Source organism: Platalea leucorodia (genome assembly GCF_965183815.1).
Source record: "Platalea leucorodia genome assembly, chromosome: 9".
NCBI lineage: Eukaryota > Metazoa > Chordata > Aves > Pelecaniformes > Threskiornithidae > Platalea > Platalea leucorodia.
The window spans coordinates 553,745-576,997 of record NC_138831.1 but is presented as its reverse complement, the minus strand read 5'-3'; the positions used below and the strand labels follow the sequence as shown (position 1 = coordinate 576,997).

The 23,253-nt window shown below is 37.8% G+C and overlaps 1 protein-coding gene across 1 annotated transcript in view; it reads right to left on the bottom strand.

The window, feature by feature from the left end:
- The window catches only part of CACNA2D3 (calcium voltage-gated channel auxiliary subunit alpha2delta 3), a gene marked incomplete at both ends in the record, with an annotated part of 457,978 nt that overhangs the window by 117,355 nt on the left and 317,370 nt on the right, over positions 1-23,253 (bottom strand). Inside the window, 4 exons of the mRNA XM_082321351.1 lie at positions 735-809; positions 5,213-5,293; positions 6,082-6,153; positions 19,264-19,281. Of these exons, the coding sequence (XP_082177477.1) occupies positions 735-809; positions 5,213-5,293; positions 6,082-6,153; positions 19,264-19,281 (246 nt within the window). The remainder of the gene's footprint in view (positions 1-734; positions 810-5,212; positions 5,294-6,081; positions 6,154-19,263; positions 19,282-23,253) is intronic.

The following is a 23,253-nucleotide window of genomic DNA, read 5'->3' as shown; positions in this document are numbered from 1 at the left end:
TTCTACTAAAATATTGTTGAAATCGGACATTACTGGAAGTGCCTGCATGAGAACTACATATGGCCTCCATGTGTATCCAGCAGTGGAATTACTAATACCGACGCTTTGCTAGGAGTTGATAGTGATGGAACGCTTGCAAGTGCTGTTCCTGAACAATGATGCAATCAAGAATGTACCAGTTCTCTAGGGTGTTAAGTTGATAAACATTTGCGCAACAGGCGCTTCTATTTTTCTTGCTGTGATTAATGCAAACAAGATGATAAGGGAAACTAAAGGTAAAATTTGCTGCTATTTCTCTTTTAGTGCAAAAATCCCTTGTGCCCCTATTTTGCTTAAGAATATGCTGTATTGAAATTTCTGCGCATATATTAAATTAGCTTTAACACTTTAACATGACAAATAGGGGTTATTACATAGCAATAGAGCATTCTGGCATTCTGTTTCTATGTAAAATGAACATAATTATAGCAATTTTTGGCTTTGCCATTTTGCAGTAATGGAGACCTGCATCTTTTGCAGAAACAACTTGTATATTTATTTTCCTTGATTTTTTTCATGCTAACCTTTGTTTCCAGAGGTAAATTTACCAAGAATTATAATGTGTTATAAAGCAATATAAAGTTAACTGGTCTGTTGTAGTTATCTTTTTAATGAATATTACATTATTCACACCAAAAGAAAAACAATGCAACATATATAGCTAAATAAAATAGATCAGTAAATAGTATTCTTACCAAAGGCCTAAGTTCGGGATGAGTCAAAATGTATCCATTGTTTGTAATTGCAAAAGCGTATCCATGAATACCTAACTGTAAGAGTAAATGAGAAAGAAATAGTAATTGGTATGGTCTTCAGGAAATTCTTAAACAAAAAAATCAAGCAAGAATTTAGTTATCCAGGGCATAAAGCTGGCATTCATAACCCTTACGCACAGAGCATTTCATCATAACATATGCAAAGCTCTGATCCTTGACATTTTGTGAAAATGAGAACCTGTCATTGTGATGAATTCAGCATATAGCAGAATTTTAAAATGTCACACACACTTTGCTATCTAGGGCACTTATTTCTATGTGCTTTAGAGTCAATTAGGTATACACATATATATGAGACACCATGGCACGTGCCAAAGCAAAGGGATACTGGAATTTAGTAAATTCACATATTCCCAGGAGTGGCTGGGTTCAGCTTACTTCACTTGAACAAGAGATGTTGTAAAAGAATTGTTTAAATCAATGGTACTGAATGTACAGTTATAGTGAGCAAGCAGCGGCCCATCATATGTCATATTTACATCTTCCAGTCTTAAAGGCATTTTACCTCTCTCTTAATTCAAGTTCTTCTGGAGCCACAGAAGAAGGCATATTTCTACCAAAGAAACTCCCGTAAGTTTACATATTGGTAGCGAGTAGAGCTATGGGAGATCATTTGAGAGAAATTAAATGCTTTATGAGGCCTAACGATATATGTAATCAAATCATAGAATCATAGAATCATTAAGGTTGGAAAAGACGCTTAAGATCATCAAGTCCAACCGTTAACCCAGCACCCCCAAGCCCACCACTAAACCGTGTCCCCAGGCACCACATCTCCCCGGCTTTTAAATCCGCCCAGGGATGGGGACTCAGCCCCTGCCCTGGGCAGCCTGGGCCAGGGCCTGACAGCCCTTTCAGGGAAGGAGTTTTACCTAATACCCAACCTAACCCTGCCCTGGTGCAGCTTGAGGCCGTTCCCTCTCGTCCCATCGCTTGTTACTGGGGAGAAGAGACCGACCCCCACCTCGCTACAACCTCCTTTCAGGTAGTCTAGCGCTGTACTTATTTAAATAACAATATTACTCTTTAAACAATATGCCTATTGCACAGTCGATTGCACCCACTGAATGCAATAAACGTACCTTCAAATCATTTGTGTGGTCATTCGAACATCCCTTCTTAGCATAAACTTGCTGCTAATATAGAATCTTTCTGCAGCGTCAGTACGTAACTTTTACCATGCAAAGAGTACATCTCACTATACTTTCTCAGCCTTTTTTTTTTTTCAATTCTGAAGTAACGTAATATAAAATCCCATACATCTTTATTTAAGCATCTTGATGCACTGAGGTATTAAAAAAAACAACCAAACAAACAAAAACCCAAACCCCGAACTCCAGAACTATCTTGCTTTGGTATTTACTTTACATTTCTCACTACTAACAACCTTTTTATTTTACTTCAGTATATTCTTAAATGCTTTGCTGAACTGGGTCCTTAGGAATTTGTCTGGCATAAAGCAACATGAGCAAGGTTGACAAGTCAGAATAATTTCTAAGAGGCAAGTAGGACAGCAAGTCTGTTGGCTTCTGTAATTTTCTGGAAATATAAACCAGAGTGTGATATTATGGCAAGGTCATAGAGAAAACACACCAGGTAGATTTATACCATCTCTCTGTGAATTACTGTATATGGTCAACTGTATCTGCCATAGAGAAGATTGTTTCATACATTAGCGGTTTTCCTAAAGCAATAAACTTCAGTGAAAGTAATAGGAGGTGATATGTTCTTGGCACCTTTTCATAAAGGAGGGATAACCAAAATAATAACAGCGAACATATTTTACCTATTATAGTATGACAAGTGACCTAGCTGTTGGCTAAATATCAGATCTCAAGTGTAATTGTTTGTGTGGATAACTGCAGAATGACATCCAAGCAATGGAAGTCAGGTAAGGAAACAAATGTGGGTGGTATACTTCACAGGAAAAAAATATTTGCCTATTTGAAGCATACCCAGACTCCAAGGGTTCTATTTTATTGTGTGTTGTGCAATATGTGAAACTGCACACTCTCTTCACTTAAAATGCTTTGGTTTGAGAGGTACTACCACTTACATCAGTATTGCCATTTTAAACCTTGAACTCTGTCTCTAAATGACAGATTCAGAAACGAAAAAACTTTTTCTAACTGCTGTAAACAGCCACATGAAAGCCAAGTATTACTAAATCCAACCCTACCTTATTCAGGAGAAACTGCCACTGACATCTGGGGAAGTTTAGTCTAGATAATGACTGCTGAAAATAGCTTATTGTTATTATCCATCTTCCCCGGTATAAAATCTACCTCATCCAAGCTGAGAGAATTCCAGGTCAGCAGAATTCTATTTGCAACCAATCATTTCATGTCCCCGTGTGAATTTTATTTCACATGCTGCCTCTACAGGAATGGGTCCCAGGGGTGATTATGCTCTTGCAATTGCATGGTCTTTTTACTGTTCAGAAATGTTTATGGTATGTGAGACTGGAAGTTATAACTCAAGTGATTTCACTAACCTAACTCTATTGCATGGTATTGGTGCCTCCCGTAATAATCCTCTCTTGCATTACATCCCGCAATATAAAATGTACCTTCAAATAAGAAGTCTAATATTCAGAAAGAGGATCGTATATTACTTCCACAGAAAACTAAGTCTTACAAAATATCGTATCATAAGACAAAACCAGAAATTTTAATTTTCCTGCCTATCTTCTCCTTTCTGAATCACTCTAACTCTGCTGCAATACCTTCAGGCCCCACACTCTCTCTCTAGGTTCTTGTATTCAGACTATCTCCAAATCTTATAGATGACTTCTAAATAACATCGCTGTGATATGGCCTTTTCTGTCCGGCCTTGCACAGCCAGGCTTTCGTTTCTGCAGTTACCACGTTGTTCTTCCTTCTTATTACAAATGAAACTTGCTCTACCCATAGCTCCTTAGAAGGCTGCTCCAAGGATTGTTTCCATTGCTGCAGATTTTGCAAAGGAGCAAATTTTGCTCCTTTCTCTTCTACCTTCTACTGATTCTATATTTCTGCATACACAAAAGCATCATTATAAGCTGCGGTTAACTAACTTTGGTGGTTAGTGTGCTGAGACTTCTGTTGTTTACCCTGACCAGCAATGTCTCTGTTCGCTATGTTCTGATACCAGTGTGTAGTCATCTGCTGCCTCTTCCCATAGTCTGCAAACTTTTTTCCAGCTGGGACAGCCTTTCTGATCTGTGTTGGCAAAGCACCTAGCCTAGTGGGGTCCAGGTCCCAGGAAATTACTCAAGTACACCTTATCAACACTATTGCCAGTATTTTATGCATTATTTTTACCAAAGTCTCGTTTAAACGTTCCAGTTACTGCACATTGATCTACAAAATCATTTGGTAATGGCTAATGTATTCAAATTAGAATTAAAACCGATAGGAGGATTATTTTTTTCCTCCTAACTAGAATTTACAAAAACATGTAGGAATATTCAAAGGCACTCACAATTCAGCTTATTCCTCCACCCTCTTAGAAATCAGTAAATGAGAGCATGGCAGCCAATTAAGAGGAAAGTATGATATACGAATTTATGCTCGGTACAGGTACGTGTCAAAATGTAGCTATTCCAATAGCTGGCCTCTTTAGTAAAGGCTGTCTATGGTATTGTGTTGTGCTTATTTGTCTTACAAAAAAATTCCGCTAGGAGTTACATGGAAAACATTCATTTCGTTTTCGTTTGTGAATAAAACAGCACTATAGTAAAGCATTTCAGACATAGAGAAGTAGTGAAATACTAATGTATTGCATCAAATTTAAATGAAAAGTAACTATAACTTTGCATTTGCCTGAAGCCTGCTTTTACTGAGTTACAAATGTTTCACAGTAGATGAAGTGCATCAAATTTTGAAAACTTCCGTGATAATTATTTTTTACGAATTTCATAGTAGATTTGTCTTTGACTTTGGAAAATTAAGTAGAGGGAAATACCTAGCAAATACTGGGTAGGAGAGAAGGAACCACTAGTCTGGTTAGGCAGGAACTTGCTGAAGTTCCTGAACTGTGCCACTTGCTTTAATTCAAGGAGACAACTAATGTGGGACATGGAACTGGGACAGGAAGAGCTACACACGGGCAGGAAGCCTAAAGCCATGTCAAGGATAGGTTTTCATACAAAGTTATGCAAATTTTCAGCATGAATTTCTGGTTATATTGTGTGGTTGAATCATTTCATTGATTTTATTACAGACAAGACTTAATATTACCTTCTAGAGCACACTGTGATCTGCAAAAATGTGAAGATCAATCCATATATTAATTTTGGTACTAAAACTGCACTTAATCCCAGGTCCAATGGCATTTGACAATATTAACATGCTAAATAAATTATGTTATATTACAGATATTATACTGAGTATAAAGGACATACGTTTGTGTATTACCTTGTATTTTGGAATAGTTTTTAAAAGCTCTTTTACTGGAACATCGGTGCCAACCACTCCCAGAAGAATCCCTTTAGATCTCTGAAAAGAATGATAAAAGATACACTCGGAACAACAATAATAATGAACATTCTCACCGCTCATTTCACATTGCAGCTACTCTGCAGAAGTGAAGAGATAACAGACAAATCATTTAAAAAGTGGGGAAAACGGACGCTGGTACAACTCATCTGATGAAATAGTCATTTAATCAATACTATTGCTCCTTTCTACTTTACCTGCAATTCACGTAGAAAGGACATGCAAACTTTAATAGCTATTGAGTCCCTCAACAGAAAACTTCCTCATGCAAAATAGTTTTTGAATTAAAAACCACTGTTAAAAATGTTACTCCCTTCTCTCCCAATTTCTCCTGCCATTTGATAAACAAAAGAGAAATATTAAGCATTAAGGGGAAAGTACATGTAATTACCACCTGTTAAATTAGTGAAGATAAACAGATATATACATAATATACATATGACTAATTAAATTCTGAGTCTATGGAACAGGGTATCAGTGCAAAGAAGAAAAGAATATAGATTATTTGCTGTAAAAAGATAATATAAAAGTAAGAGAACCCTAAGCCTAGCATCATCTGAGATTTTCTCTTAGACATAGTATTTCATTATTTTACTATGGTTTCTAGAGTATAGTTATTTGGGATTATTTGTCCTCATTTTTATGCTAACAAAGGGATACTAACTGCAGACAAAATAAGAAGAGGAGAAGAAAAATCTTTAGAGTAGGCTAAAATCTTACTAGGTCCCTGCAACAACTTCACTGCAGTCACCCCACTATCACATGACAGAAATAGTCTGAGTACTTACAGTCTCATTTTGCTTACTAAATACTGGCATGGCAACAGTTGTCATCAACACCAATCCCTGATCATCAGCAAGCTATAGTTGAAAAAGAAATATTGTCTCTAAGAACTAAGGAACAATTACAGACATGTGATCACATTTTTCAATGACATTCTCCATTTTAAATGAGATACGGCAGTTTATCTAAATGACGCTTATGTAGTTAGACTTGCAGTCAGTGCAGCCGAGCCCAGCCCCAGCCCCAGCTCGACTATACCGGCTCTGCCCACCCCACCATCTGCACTGGCAGGAAAGATGTCTCATCTTCATCCCTGCTGCAGTCTCCCATGAGATACACGAAGGGGCTGAAATGTGGATTGTGGAAGCAGCATGTGCAGTAGCAAAGCAGCTGGAGCTCTGTTCTACATCTTTCCCAGCGTCAGCTCTGCCAACATTGCCTCAGGCTGTTTTCTCGCAGCAAGAAACAAGAGGTCATGAGCTGCATGCACTTTGTTCTGGTCCAGACTGAGATCTCATCACCTAACGCAGCGGCAGAAAGGATGACAGCCAGTCAGGATCCCAGGAGCATCTTTGCTCCAGCCAGTTTCAGTTTTCTGGACGAAGAGGTGGCATGAAGCATTAGCTGATTCTGCACATCAGGTTTCAACATATTTCGTCAATTTAGGGAGAAAACAGGTCTCCTGACCTGGGTTCCATTCAAGAGAAACCTGTAGAATGCTTATCATTGGCCACAGGAGAGTGACATTGCTCAGCCTATTGTCTCTTCACGCCCTGGGCCAGAGGACATCTTTGCCATAAGGCGGAGGCTACCTGTGATGCTCAGGACAATCACGGCTCTGTGGCCTGTAGACCTTCACCATCTACACATGAAAGATAGCTCAAGCAGGAAGCCGAGAGTTACTGTGAAACTCTGTCTGCCCCTGTAATTTGGGAAGAGGTTTAAAGTGGAAGAGGCTTATCTAACATTTAAAAGCATGACATATCTAGTTATAATCACAACTGGAGATTTTGTAGAACAGAGTTAAATTCTGCTTTGTTGCAACTGTGTTTAGCCAAATGGCCAAGGCAATAGAGATGATCTTCCTGAGAAATACTGTAGGTGACGGTCATGCCCAGTTGCAACTGCGATATTCTACTACTACCCCTACATCAGTATGGCATTTTCTGTACTCAGGCAGTATTTCTAATACCTTTTTTTGAGAATTGCTGTAAATTTGATTTTTTCTTAATGAAGCTTTTGTTATAAATGAAGCAACAGCTATCAACTCCCAAAATATTCAGAACACAAGTCATATATTATGACCAAGATATTTTATGAAGCATGTTTCACATTGACAAATTGGACAAATAAAATCTATAACATGGCACGCCTTGCAGCTCCCAGTCTGCTTCAGGAGGGTTTCAGTTTCCCAAACAAGCTTATTTCCTGAAGCATAGCACTATCTCATGGTGAGGAGGAATGTTTGCAGACATCGGACAGGAACACAAATGGGGTTTAGGATCAAGACGGTTTACATCTGATAAGGAACCAATAGGGACATGAGGTGGAACCAGCTTGTGATCATGTTTGCTGGTTTTTGTTGTTTTCCTTTTTAATAAGAAGAGACATTTCCAGCCCCAATATAATCCTTGATCTATTAAGCAATAGTAAGTTATTAAACAAAAAAACCCCAACCAACGAAAAACCAAAAACAACTCAGCAAAACACTGGGATTTCAGAGGTTGCACTTGAAAGTCAAATGTGGCTGAACTAGGGTAAGAATTTACTCTCCTTGGCCAGAGTAGTACAGTCAAGCAGGCTGACATGATTTGTGTGGAGAGGAGCCTTCTGTGGCATGGCAGCCCACAGTCCCAAACACATGTACACCGGGAACTGAAAAAGCATTCTGCTGATTATGGGGTGACATCTTGGAGCATTTAGAGATTTTATATGATTGCCCAGGGTTGTTCTTCTCTGACATTATGTATTTGTCAGGTATCACTACAGTGTTATTTTACGAGTCCACTCACTCTCAAGAGATTACTAGAAACAATTTATTGGATAGGATGCCAGCCAAGCGACTGTCAGTAAAGTTTTAGGGTGTTGGAAACTCTTTAAATGGAGAAAAAATAACAGTCTGGAGTTCCTGGGAAATTCTGAGAGAACAGGCCATTACCTCTCAAAACTAACTATGGAAGCACGCAGAGAATGATTACCCTGTAATTAGGATATCTACAAGTACCACCAAGGGTCGGCTGCTGCAATCATTTCTATAGAAGTGCAATCTTATAGTCCAGCCTGTTTGGTTTTTTGTTCCTTGGCAGATGAACAGGTTGTTGGCCACTTCCCTAAGTGGAGTCAGCAAATAACTGGATGATAGATGACTCGTATTTGCGATGTTTCCCTGAGTCACCAACTCAGGCTGCGGGAACAGAAATTGTTAGATTGTGAGGAATTATCTGCTGGGGAGGAGCAGCTTTATTCCCTGGGCAATGACATTTTGGCAGAAATACTTTGAAATAGTAGAATCTTAGCCACTGGGTATTTCTGCTAAGACAATTAATGCTAGAGTCCATTAACAAATTGCAAAGGAAGCCATGATCTAGGTATTTTGCATTGCTGCTTTGCAAGTCTGACAGTTTCTTACATATAGTGGAACTCTGTAACAGCTCATCCAAGTGTTTGAAAAATGTAGTGATTCTGAGAAAAAAAAAGTACTATGCTCTCTAATCGCTGATAATACTTCAGTTCACATTAGTTACATTCAGAACGAACATGTATCACTGATACCCCCAGGACTGGATAGGATTTTTTTTTTTAAGTCATCAGCAAATACTTAATTAGAAGTTAACACTTAATGAAAAATGTTAAATATCACCAACACAGAATAACAAAATCAAAATATAATGTTAAAGTCTCTGAATGACTGTCCTAAATTTAACAGTTCAGGTTATTGTGTAATTAGTAATAAACTCTTTGGTTACTCGATTATTATTTGTTTTTCCCCAAAAGAGAATGTAGACAATCCTTATGATTCCCAAACTCATCAACAGGACATCACAAAGCCGTAGGCTCAGAAAAGAATTACGTAGGCATGTAAAAAAGTAGTCAAACATTTCTTAGAGGAAACATGCTGAAGAGTGATTTTTTTTTTTTTTTAATAAGCACAAAACGCATGTTTCTAAGCAGGCAACAAATAACTTGGTTACACATAGAATCAGGGGCTTTTTTTAGTGCTATTGGGAAATACAGAGAATGATACTTATCCTAATATACTGCAATAACATCACCAGATGGATGGTTACTATTCACATACAGTGAAGGGTCCGCGGGAATGACCACAACGTGAAGCACCATGAATTTCATCTCAGTCTTTAAATAGGCTGTACTTTATCCAAATTTGTCCTTCCAGCGTCTTAGGAGTAACTAATGAGAGTAACTAATACTAACAGTTACTGCCGTTTTTACAAAGGTATGCTTTATGTGGCATAATAATTCCCCACCATCTGATGATCCTAAATTGTTTAAAGCTACATGCTAAGCTTACTTGGTTCATCCGTACCAACCCCCACATATTCCACGGGTTGGCAGGGTTCATGGGAAACAGAGTAAGGTTTGACAAAAATACATTCACACAATATTGTGTTTGTTATATATATAATTACTGCTGAAGCAAAATGTTGCTGGCAGACCAACTGTGTTCACAAATAAGGATTGATTTGGGCCAAAGTTCACCCAAATGTTAGAACCTCATCTAAGTATATATGCAGAGCCACTAATAACTTTCAATTCCTCCCAAACCGTTTTCAATTCTTGTTCTGTTCTCAAAGAAAACCCTCTATTTCTTTTCTTCCCCTCTACTACTATAGTGTTGTTTTTTTTTTTCCCCAGTGCTTAATAATGTCTCTTTACACATCGGTCTAAGTATTAACAAATAAAGCTCCTTTCTATTTCTTCAATCTTTATATCCCTGATAAGTGCCTAAGCTTATTGTGTACCTGGGGCACCATGTTAGTTAACACACATAGGCTCTGACTGCCGTTAAAAGTCCGGTTTCTTACCTATTTAGCAGCATATCAATTACTGTGTTATGATTTCCTTCAAGTGGTTACACAGTATCAAGAAAAAGGCAGGGAAACAAAAGCTGCTTCATCCCCAACCCTCCAGGAAAATAAAAATTCCACTGGCAAGCTCCAACACTTGAGGCTACCAACAGACGTGAACTAAGGAAAAGGTATGTGCTTTGAAGTGCCTTTCGAAACATTTTATTGCTCAGTATTTTTTGCTATAAAATTAAATGATATAAGCAGCAGCATTCAAATACATCTAAACACTTCCCAGATTCAGTACCACATCCTGCAGGGTCTAAGAAGGAACGAAACCAAAATTCGTGGACTAGTACAAAAATAGTCTCATATCATGGTTTTGTTGGATATTGCTGCCGTTTCCTAGGGATGAAATTTTCAAAGATGCTTCAGGAAGTTTAGTTTCCAGATACCACTGACCTCTGCCAGGACTCGGGAATCTCATTTTATCAGGCCTCTGAAAATTCCAGACAGCTATTAATTGTTGTTGCCTTTTTAGGAATATTGGCAAAATATAACTGTAAAGTAATCACTGAAAACCAGTTTAACAGTTTTAGGCCAGTGGTGGTATCTGTGCACGAACTTAGAATTTTGTTCTACTTCAGCATCTCTGCATAGACGAGCTTGTTATGGGCCCTTGCAATTTTGAAGAAAGTACTCCCTGGTTTCAGAAGTGGATGTGAGTTCCAGTTTCTTCAAATTTTTGGGTTTGGATTACTGGAAATGGAAGGAAACTAACACAAATGAAAGGTAAGAATTGAAGAGCAATGCTTAAGGCACTGTGAGATGCTTCAGTCAGCAAATTAAAATTAGTCAAATGAAAAAAATAAATATAAGGATCCAAAAATTTTGGATAGAAAAATAAAAATGGAAAAACATGCGATAAATTACTCATGGCTTTTTAAAAGGTATTACAAGTATCAAAGTCACTTTCTTAGAGAGTAATTTCTTAAAAAAGGCAAATGGGGCCAGGCCTGTATTATTTATTTATATTTATAGAAAAATATTGATATTTACATATACTTTCCTATATTTATTTACATCTGTATTTATAAAAGCACTAACCATCTTAAATGTCTGACCTCAGCAAGCCTCCACTCTTGCAAAGTCAGTCATCTTCATGCTAAACAATCCAGAACTCTGATTATAAACAGTATGGCACTAAGTGCCTGTCCTTCCAGATTTTCCTTACTCTGCTAGATATTTATTCTCCATAGAATAGCAAGAAGTTCCTGCTTTTTCCAGAAGCCAAATTAGCATGTTTACACGAGCCTTATGCATTTCAAAACAAAACCCTGAGTTTACCTTATCACAGAAATTCTGCAAGACATTTTATTCAAGAAACTGTTTATCCATCCAAATATTGGAATGTTTTATTTTGCAAGCATGGAATGTAATATTGGGAAGTAAGCTGCCCCATAAAACACAGTGGTCACTGTTCAGGGGGAAAAAAAAAAAAAAAAGAAAAAAAGAAATGACCTAAAGTTTAGTTCTGTTTCTTCTACTCCAATGCAATTAAGTTGTTCTCCGACAGATTCATTTTGATTAAAGACTGCAGTTGATGAGTGCTGCAATCAGCATCTCCCTTAATGAATCAGGAAGATGCCTTCATGAGAGGAAACAGATTGTCTAGGCCAGTTCACATGCAAAGGCATCTTCCTTCATAAACACAATCCCTCTGTCCTTTTCTCTAAATTCAGTTCTCTCAGACCTCAGTAGTCTTCACTATTCTACCAGTCAGACCAGTTTGTTGGCCAGTATTGGTCTGCCTGTTTCCTCAGCCAGGATAGGACCAGTGGCTGTCTCTGGGAGTCCCCAGCAACGTATGAGACTTGAGTGGCTTCTGCTGTCTCTACCAGTGGTTTGAGCCTGAATAAATTCTCCACAGTAACATGAAAGCAACGTGAAGGCAGAGTTCCTTTGCAGTAAGGGGTTTTTTCATATTCAAGTTTGTCCTCTGAAAACCAGAAAAAAGGACTCCTCCGTATGCTGCATGAGCCTCTCTTTTTCAGTACTGCCAGTGTACAATTAAGTTTTCACATTGCAGCAGCTGTTGTTCCACCAGCCATTTCAAAAATTCTTCCATTTTCTATCTTTCTGCTGAGCTGTTAATTTCTGATTTAGTTCTACATTTGAATACACTACAAATTTCATCTTCTGCTAAGAATATCAATTCACAATAACATAATTCCCTCTAGGGTTTATTAATAAACCAAAAGCAATAAAACAAACCTCAATTTAATCTCCTCTGAGCTTAGCTTCCACTCAAGATCTTCATTAATTCATTTTCTTTCCTTCTTGCCCTTAGCAGAAGGTATTCCCATCTCTTTTACATCATGAGTGAAACTAGACGACCTCTTCTGTCAGGTGATTCTGGGAATATTTAAGCAGAACTCTGCCACCATTTAAGCAGAACCACCATTACAAGAAAAATACAAGGTAACTCTGGCCTCAGAGAGCTCTGAAATGCCAGTGATTTGACAGTGCTTGAGTGGATAATGAACCTACAAAAATGTCAAATTGGTGCAATAAGAATTCATGGGAACTCGGTTCAATGAAACATTAAATGTGTGTGGATTCATGTGTATGGGTGGGAGACTGCTGAACTGTACAGCCCCTCAGATGTTTCTTATTCCCTCAAGTCTGGAAAGGTATCCTCACAGAAACACAAGTAGTTTAACTGTTATTATTCCCGTGGCTCTCTAAAACATGGAATTACAATGGTACAGTAAAAATACATGTATTTCAATGCTTGAGTTCAGCTCATTTGAAGTTTGGATGAATTATGCTATGGAATATTAATTTTTCAACATGTTCATCTAATAGTATTGCAAAAAAAAAAAAGTAAGTTCTTGTAGTTTCTCCAACTTGCTCCAGTATGTTTTGTCTCAGAATTGCGAGGGTACTTTGGATGACATTGGCAAGAAAAACCAAAACTAGACCCCCAAAGAAAAACACAGAGTTTTCATCTGGATCCCAGGATTTTGTAAGTTATCATCTACAGTCTGAAATGATGAATGAAAGAGACAGCGTTAGTGGTTTGCCCCAGAAAGTTGCTCTATTGAAAAGACCTAGTGGTAACACTTTTAGGCAGGAATCTATACAAGGGCCATGGACACTCAGTTTGAAAAAATGCTTAGCAAACAATAACAAACCTTTAAAAATCATCTCAAGAATGAGGAAAAATGCATTCCCAGGCTAAATGACTCTTGGCTGTTTAGAATAAAGAAACAGAACTTACTCTCCGAGAAAGTCACAGATCTGTAATGCCTAGCAGTAATAGTTTTATAATAGGAGAAAAACTCCTTTTAGAAATAGATTTAACTGCTACAGTTTTCCCTTCAACGCCAAGCGGTACAAGGCTACCCTCCTCAGAACAACCCCAAACAAATCTCCAGAAACAACAAATAAACAAGCATCCACTCGCTCCTCACGTGAAGCATATAAAGCAACGAGAGCTTAGCCTCACATCTAGCACCAACATCCATCCCCCAGGACAGGGATTGAGGCAGGCTCCAGAATTACTCCGGAAACACATATGCAGGGAAGAATATCCATTTCCTTAGGTGTTTCCATTACGGCCACAGGAATTTGAGAAGGATCCCCGAAACATTTTCCTTAGGAGTGCATTGTCAAGAAGAGTTACAGTAGGTTGCCCCCAATTTCTGACACAGAGCTAGCAGTGTCCGTGTCTGTTACTGTTAATACAATGTTGTTCTTGTCTACAGAGATTGTGCAATGACTGTAGTGCAGCCGGGCTCTGCCAGTGACAGACCAGTGGATGTCTCCTGAGATGGAAGAACAAGTAAGGACAGTAACAGAGCCCATATCATTTTTTAGATGCTATTCATGATTTTTCTCAAAGACAATATGCAATATTGTTTCACTTCAGTTGGCTATGAAGTGCTATTTTTATATTTTGTTAAATATACATATTCCCTAATTGTTACTGATGGGGAAAAAAAAAAGGCAAAATAAACAACATACAAATTAATTTAAATAAAACACAAATTTGTTGGGCAATTCTACTTTTTGTTGCTAATTTTTGAACTATAATTAATCACAGAAATGAAACAAATTTTGTGATCTAAACTCACGTTTTTTCCAGTATCTTTCAGACTTTAGACTTTGTGTTTTAGACAACCACAACTTGTGTCAGGGTTTCTAGAATTTTTTCACAAACTTTCACCACATTAAAAAGACATTAATCCAAGAAAATATTAGATCTGAAACGTCAAAATATCTTTTTTTTTTAATACAGATTTATTGTGTCTATGATATATGTCAGGAAATCTGAGCAGGACTGTTCAGCTCAGCTCAGAAGTTAACTTCCATAGTGCTAATTCTATCCAGTCTTCATTTCCCAATTTAAACAATGCCTAGCAAAAGAAAATAAGACATTTTTTTATGCTAACTTTTTCATTGCTTGACATATTCCTCATTTTTGCACTTACATTGGACTGTAATAACTGTAGTGCATTTCCACAGAATGGGATATCTGTTGCAGCAAACAGTGTCAAGTAAAGTCAGATTCATCTCCCACCAATTCCGATCCATGGAAACTACCAAATAACCAGAATGATGCCCAGATTTGCTCACAGACTAATCTCTAACCCAATAATACTCCTTTGAATTCTAATCTCTCTGGATCTACAGTGTTCCTAGCTGATTTTTCACCATTCCACAACAGGAGCTTTGATTTCCACAATATTTCATTAAATTACCAACAGGCTGAAATGCAGAAAAGGTCCGTAGGCCATTATATCTAGGGGATAGAGCTTAAAATTGGAGCTAACATTCTGACTCAAAAAATGAAGCAAGGTTAGGAGATACGATGGGGCTAACCAGAGGCACTCGAGCAACTGTTTGAGGAGGGCTGTGCAGCCATGCGGGCATAGGAACCTTTGGTCTGTAGCCCTGGAAGGAAATAGGACTCGAGGGACCCGAGTGAGGAAAGAAGTCCAAGTGCAGGTCTGCTGGCATAGCCTCTAGAGCCTTGTGAAAACAACAACTGAAAAGTAGGGGGAAAACATGGCTGTATTCAGAGAGGCTGAAAGTGGGGTGAAACTGTGGGGCGTGGGAACACTGCAAACCCTCTGACAAGGCACCAGTGTTGAAAGTGGTTGCCACAGTGCTGCTGCCAAGACTTTACCCATAGCAGACAGCAGTTCCCTAGGGGTGTATTTGAAGTATGAGGTTCACGCTGAAGCATTTGTTCTTTCTTCACTACCTTGTTATAACTCTGCCACCTTCCCAACCCACCCCCCTTCCTCCTTTCCCCGCTCCACATGGGCTTGCTTCATGAGGTGGTGTCTTCTCCTATGCCTACTGTGCTTTTATGTGCTACGTAGAGTCACGAGGCAAGCTGGAAGCACCAGAGAATTGGAATTTGATCATTTAATTGTGTTTTATATAGACTACAAGAATAAGGAATAGCTATTATTCTGGTTTAAATTCAAATTGCGGCCTGGGACAATATAGGAACCTGTGTGAGTGTATTAAGTTAGAGAGACATTTCCCTGTTTAGCACACAGAAATGAAACACCGAAAAAACTCATATTGTAAAATAGTTAGTTAGTTAGAATTTTCAAGTTGCTGACTCAAAAATGTTATTAAAAGTCAGCTTTCTTGTTGAGGAGTGCGAGAGAGAAATTTGGAAACTAAATTTAAGATTGCGATTAACATGTAAGTGAAAATTTTCATGGGGTTTTCTGAATGGATCACTCAACTTTATATACCATTATGAAACTCAAAGACAACAGCCTCTCGTCAGCAGGAAACAGATCCAAAGGAATGCTAAATCAGGGCCAAAATGTTTACTTCATGATTATTTTGTACTTCATTAGATTCAATTTAACTCCTGTAATTTTATAAAAATGCTAAAATCACTAGTCATGCACTTCGATGAAACAGCAGCTTTGCAATTTTTCTATTTTCTATTCCCAGTGACAGTTAATTCAACACTTCAAAGTATAAGAAGGTAAATGATGCAGGGAATGATAAATGATGCTCCCAAATGGCTGAAAGATGATAGCATCAAGATAAACGGAGGGCAAAGCACTACTTACAGAAGTTAAGGGATAACACAGAAAGAGAGAAGAAAGATGTCAAGAACTTTTGGGCAACAAATATCATAAAAACATTTCTGTATGGAGGAAATATGATTCCGTTCATGAGAGAATCATTAAAAAAAACCCACTTTCCTAAACACAACTATCTGCTTCTGATTTTTGTGTCTAATTTATTCACTTCTACCTCTTCACACAAGCTAAATAGAACAAAACATCACAGCAGGAGTAGAATGACAGATTTTTGAATCCTGCTGTGTTTACTCAAGAAAGCAGGTAAAGCTTTCCTACTAGGAAACAAAACACCTTTTTGAGCTATTAAGGAAGAATAGCTTTTGCTCATCGATGAATACAAAAGCTCCTTTTCAAAGAAAAAGGTCATTTTGGAAGCCAAACTGAAAAAGACTGGAAATTGGAAAATTTGAGTTATGAGTTTGTTTTATCACTATTTTCACAGCCGTGTGGGATGGTTACCTAAAAACATGCAGAAAAGCAACATAGAGGACATACAAAATTCACATAAATTTGTTCCATTTGTCTGGATAGTGGCTCTTTCTTTTAGACACGTTATCTCTTTCTAGACACATTTTCTCCTGAAAGCTACATAACCATATTACATCAGCATCTCTATCACGTGACATTACGGTGGGTTTTTTTTTTTTAATTTTGTGGTATTTTCTATTTTAAGTATCGGGTATATCACGAAGACCTTTTCAAGACAAGTATAATGGTGCAGCAGACATCCACCTTAAACTCGTCATACTTCATTTCACCTGCACGCCAATTCCGAATTTGCAACAATTGGATTTATAGCAGATAGCATAACAGTAACAAGTTTTAATTGTTATTTAGCTGGCGTAGACAGTTAAGAACCTACAGGTCTTCAAAATCAATAGTTAATCACCGTAGAACATTGACTAAACACTGAGACGACTGTAGCCAGAGTGTTTCACATAAAAGACATAATGCATTTCATCAAGATGACAAAGTATTTATAACGGATATAAAATAGTAAAGGTAAACTTGGAACGCCACATTTTTTTTTTCCGATCAGTCAAAGATAAAAGTGAACATGTTTAGAGAGACATGATTGTTTGAAATGTTTATAGAGAAAACATTTGCAAGATGATTCCAACAAAAATACACTACAAGGTCAGACACCATATGGCAAAACACGTACACTAGTGACTAAGTCATTCATAAAGGCATGCACCAGCCCTGTGCTGCTTCCCTTCACCTTGCAGATAGCAAGAGATTCTCTTATTCTGTTCATAAGCTATCAGGCCATGCTTATGAAAAGGCTTATTTCTTAGCTGAAGTTATCAAAAGCCCTTGTGGATTGCTTCTATCTGTCCTCCCTCCCCATCCCATTCCTTCTTTCCCACCTATCTCCTCTTTCTCTGCATGAAAGTAGCATACAGTCAACTAGACATCATGCGTACATATACAAAATACGTGGCTCTAGTTCTGCATTAGTTTGCTCAAGGGGTAACCACACTGAAAACTGGCATTTTTGACCTTCCTTGAAAACTGTGTGCTTTTTTGCTAACCTCCAACTTGAGTAATTTGTACCAGAACATTATTTAATAGCTCAGAATTGTGGACATCAGAACGTATAACACAGCACCACATGACACAAGCTGGTAAACAGCCTGACTGGTTATACCTTTCTGCACCAGCCTATTATAACCTCACTCTGTCTCCTTCTACTGCAACCTGGTAAGAGAAGCATTTGGCATAAACTTTTAGACAAGCAGGTGAACGTGAAAAAGCCAAAGTTAGCCAGTCTAGCCAGTCCTTTAGTCCTTCTGCTTTTCCAGGCAGCTGTAAACACAAGATTTCTTTAAACCATGTATTTCCAGAAGGAAAAAAAAAAAAAAAAAAGCGCAACAATTTTTATTACTGTGTCACATTTGGTAGGCCCTGCAACTATCAAAACACAAGAACAAACTATGGACACAGTCCAGCGTCACAAAATAGCATATTACCTGCAGATTTGAAATAAAATTTTCTGAGCTCCACGAGCAAGAAAATTTCAAATATACATAGCATCATAAAAATAAAAGCTCCCATGCTCATATTTCTTGCTTTTAAACTAAAAAGTGGATGAGATACATTAAATAACCATTTTAAGGTTTTGCATTCCATGGATGCCCTCACCATTCTACAAAAGCTATTCATTGAAGATCACTTAACCTATAGCTTTCATTAAAAACTGAACTTTGATCATCATCCAAGACTGTTAATAACAGTGATGTTTAACTGATTAATTGCTATGACATTTCTTATTACAGGTGCTTTACCTAGGACAATAAGAATGACTTGGACAAGCAAATATTGCAATTTCCCTGTGTATTCCATACATTTTTTCATTTCAATATTTTTTCACCGCAAACCACAAAAGAGCATCTAGATTTTCTGTTTTCTGGAAGCTTTAACTATTGTGAAGTATACACAGGTGATGCAACATGCATCAAGCAATTGTTTGAGTCTGCCACAATCATTGCGCTATCATGATGTGCAGTGGTGACTCTGGTAACGCACCACATCAATGCAGAAGTTGTTTAAAGGCAAGAGCATATTATATGAAAACAGTATGCAACCTATTAGAGAAGTCAAAGGTTGGATGTATTCAAAGGTGTGTTGATAGATACAGTGGGGAGCAGTGAAAGGGTACCAGCTATACCATGGGTTCTGCAGTCTCTGCAAGAGAGACAAGATCATCCAGAGATGTTTCACATGGAGTAATGGGGTGATTTTTTTAATCCTTACTATTATTTCAAATTGTTGATAAAATAGCTTCCCTGTTGTTTTAAAGTTGTAGGCTACTATATGCCTCTCATATTAAAATATCTCATATGTTTAAAGAGCTGCTCTCAGCACGTAGCTTAGCTGGCCTTGATGTCAGCTACCCTTCTTGCTGCTCAACTCCAGAGCCCCCATTACAGTGAACTGTTTCACTGATCACTACTGTACCATACTCACAACACCGTGGAAACATGAAGGACTGGTGACTACTTTGAATGACTAAGATTTGATTAAAATATTTTACCTTTTGAGCCTGAGGGAGCTGGAAAACAACAAAACAGAACAAGCAATCATTATACATTAAAATAATTTGAACAGGTACTTTAGCTGTTGTATTCATAAAATCACAAACGTAATATAAAGCAAAGTATAACGGAAAGAAACTAGAGAGACTAGGTTTACATTGCCAATTGATTCAACTTATCGAGGGCTTATTAACTTAGTTTATTATTTGGCAGCTTCCCTACTAGGTATCACAAAAGCACCATGCAATTCATTAAATAACACGATGCTAAGAGAGGGATTCTTTTCTCATCAGATACGGTATCACACCTGAACTGTGAAGCAGTTCCATCTTCCTGTACACAAATATAATTCAACATAAGATAGTTTTAGTTTTAAAACCAGCCATTCTTGGTTTGTAAACATCTAAACCTACACTTACTATTAATGAAACTGACATTAGGAGTGGTTAATCGTATTAAAGTAGAAGGTTGTATTCTCTATGACAGAGGAAAGAAAAACAAAATGGTAATAGAAAGTTACTGACTGCTTCTGCAAGCATATTAGCATGTATGCATAATATACAATAATGTATGCATAGAACAATACACTTCTGTACTGTAAACACAAGTATGCTTACATGTACATATATGCAAATAAAAGGTAAGTGTTGATGCATATATGCGTATTTATATCACGCAGATGTTCTTAGACGAGATTAGCCATACCTGGTTGCGTGCACAGTATTTACTGTAAGCAACAACTCACGTAAAAAGGTATGGAGAGCAGGCAGTAGACTCCATGACATATAAAATACCTTATTTATCCACAGTTGAAAGATGGGTTCCGTTTTCACTTTAGGAAAAAGAAAACCCATTGTAGGTAATGGAGAGGAACTCAGAAAAATAAACTATTATAGGCACAATCCAGTTTTCCCTTTTTCTGAATTCTTCTCCTCTTACTTTCATACTCATAGAGAAGTTCACCATACACAGCAATTTAGCCTTGTGCTAAATCCACCTTCTCAGAAAATTTCTTTTTCCGATACAAATTGTTTCTTTACAGGTATCAGCTGAACACAGAAACAGGCAGGTGAACCAATACCAAAAGCAAAAAGACCTTCAAGATCTCTAGTGAGCTTCTGACTGACCTTTTGTCCTTGCTCTGAATTAACAGAGAGAAAAAACAACTTCCATGTAGTACTCTGCTAAAAGCTAATGTGCACATTAGTGTATGTCATGAACGAGAATTGTCACATGATCCCTAATTCACAAATACTGAAAGCAACCAGCCACGATTTCTCTGTTTTCACAATATAAAATGTAACAAAATTCATGGCAGGGAGAATTGCTGCAAGTAAAATTCTTTCACCCTGAAACTTGAATGATCCAATAGCAAAACAGGAGCCATGATGACATTGAAGTATGACCTATATGTATTTCTTTAAAAGTCTGTTGTTTAAATAATTGATTATATAGAACGATATACAAGGGTTGCTGCAGAAACTGCAGATACCTGATGAACTGTAAATACATGAGCTAAATCCTGTATAACAGGTTAGAGCATTACTTAGAGCAGGTTGGAGCTTTTCTGAACGATGATCTACGTATTAGTCTTCGACTTGGTTAACTACTTTGACAAGTGGAAGCTGCTTCTTTTTTTCATTCAAACAGAAGGATAAAGATGCAATATGAATTTAATTTTCTATTGTAGCACTGAAACTGGTTTTCTTGCTAACGCTGTTTTTTGGGGGTTTTGTTGGGGTTTTTTGTTTGGTTGGTTTGTTTGTTTGTTTTTTTAATGCCACCTTCTTGCTAAATACATGTAAAAGCTACAAGCATCCTTTCCTTGCTATCTCAGATAAAGACAGGTGCAGTAAAGAATGATGTCCAAATTTCCGCCTTTGGAATAAATACTAAAGAACTCTACTGGTTGCCCAAGCCCACTACACAGAGCAAACTCATATGTTTGCATAATGAGCTAATTTGTATGCCATATTCTACAAAACAGTACCTCAAGTACAGTCAAGGCATCCAAGGCAACATACGCAATGTTAGGTACAGAAGTATCATTGCAGAAATGCTTACTTCCAGATAACACTGAAACTAAATTAGAAAGCTTAGAGTCCACATACAGTGGAGAGAGGATCAAGGAAAGGGGCGGAGGGGGTGGAGAGAGGAGAACATTAAAAACCTGAACAAACACAAAAACCCAACACACAAATCCATGCACACCCACACAATGCTCTATTGGGACTTCAAATTTAAGTTGAATCCTTATACAAATATTAGTACTCTCTGCTGTAATTTTTACTGCTTGTTTTCAGAACTTAAGTTCACTCCTATTTGAGCCCATCCCTTCAGATACATATGGTTTGGTCAAATTCTGCCATGTGAGGGAATTACAGTCAGATGGAATGCAAGTGAGCATTTCCTATTAATAATTACCACACAAATTAGATGCTACATGCTTTTGTATATGAAACTATCCCTATTGCTTTACTGAGATTATTTTCAAGAGCACGTTAATAAGAGTTTACAAATCAGAGTTCTATATTATCTGTTGTTAAATTCAGTTTGTCAATCCCATTTATAGCCTTTCATAAAGTCAAAAATATTTCCTTACTCTGAAATACTAGTAGTCAAAGCCTTGATTAAAAATAATAGGGTCAGCTGATGAGATTTACATTCCATTAAGCTTTTTCCTGGGCTGGCATTCTTGTTACTTTTCACCTAAGCTTCAAAATCCAGGTTCACAGTCTTTTCCTTAAAAAAAAAAAAAAAAAAAAAAAATCTGCCTTTGTTGCAGCCACACAAATTTTCATTCTGTTGCTGATTTGAAACTTGGCTGTTACAAGATCCTATATGTCAGCAATCCAGTTTAGTAATTGCTACAAATTCCTTTGAAATAAACTATGGAGGTTTGTCTGACATTACCCCTTCTGGGAGGCCATAGGAAACAAATAATTTTCCTAACAATAACAGTAATAGTCCTCTGGTCTGACCCTTTATTACATAGTCTAAAAACTGCCTGTCTCCGTGTAAAACCCAGCGGGTACCTCCGATTCCTGTGGTTTGCTTTATACACTGCCAAGAGGGAGTTTTGCAGCAAGCTACGTGATGTTTCCCTGGCCCTCAAAAAAAAAAACCTGCAGATCTTTCTATTCTACTTGCATCTATGGTAAACTATGCCATTTTGGTGTCTTTATTCAGCTCCAACCATACTAAAGTACCTCCTGTTCCTATTTATTTTCCACTAGCGTCTCTTCCTCCCTCTGGTGACTGTCTCTAAAGAAGATGCATGATAGGGCATTTATCGGTTTTACTTGCTCCTAGTTTACCATCTGGGTAATATGTGTTTTGTTAAAACGTCTGTGGCTGAGGTGCAGGGAGGACGCCTGGCCATTTGCTGTCTCCAGGTTGTTGCAGGTTGGGTTAGGAGGAGCCCTCCGAAGGGACGTGTACCTTCCTCCACACAACTGCTTAGTAAGGAGAGGCTGTTGCAGTCCTGCCAGGTATGGCAGGGACAGGAGCCTGCAGACCTGTAAGCACCAGGGAAAACCCAAGAGGATTTTCTGATGTAGAAAAGCAGACTTGGGGATCTTGATGGGGAACTGTGTAAATTTTGCTGCAACCTAAAAAAAATTGATAGATTAAAGAGCAAGATTAGAGCATAGGGCCTTGCAAGGACACAGCGAAGAAAAGGGCGAGGGATATGTTTTCAAACTCTTTTCTTTTGGTTTATCTTTCCCAGAAAACCCAAATTTTCTTTCCCCCCCAGATTTTCTTATTCTATTTTGTGTTGTAAAAAAATACCCTTCAGAGAATGCAAGCCCCCTGAGGTTCACAGTATGCTCGATTCCAGCGTGTTGAGAATCCCACCTCTAAATTCAGGTCAACTTGGGGTCCTGTCACACAATGGAACACAGAATAAATAACTGTCGGAGGTTTTTCAGTACTGTTATTGCACACAGTGTCATGCCTTCCACATTTGCAAATAATCTAGTATTGTT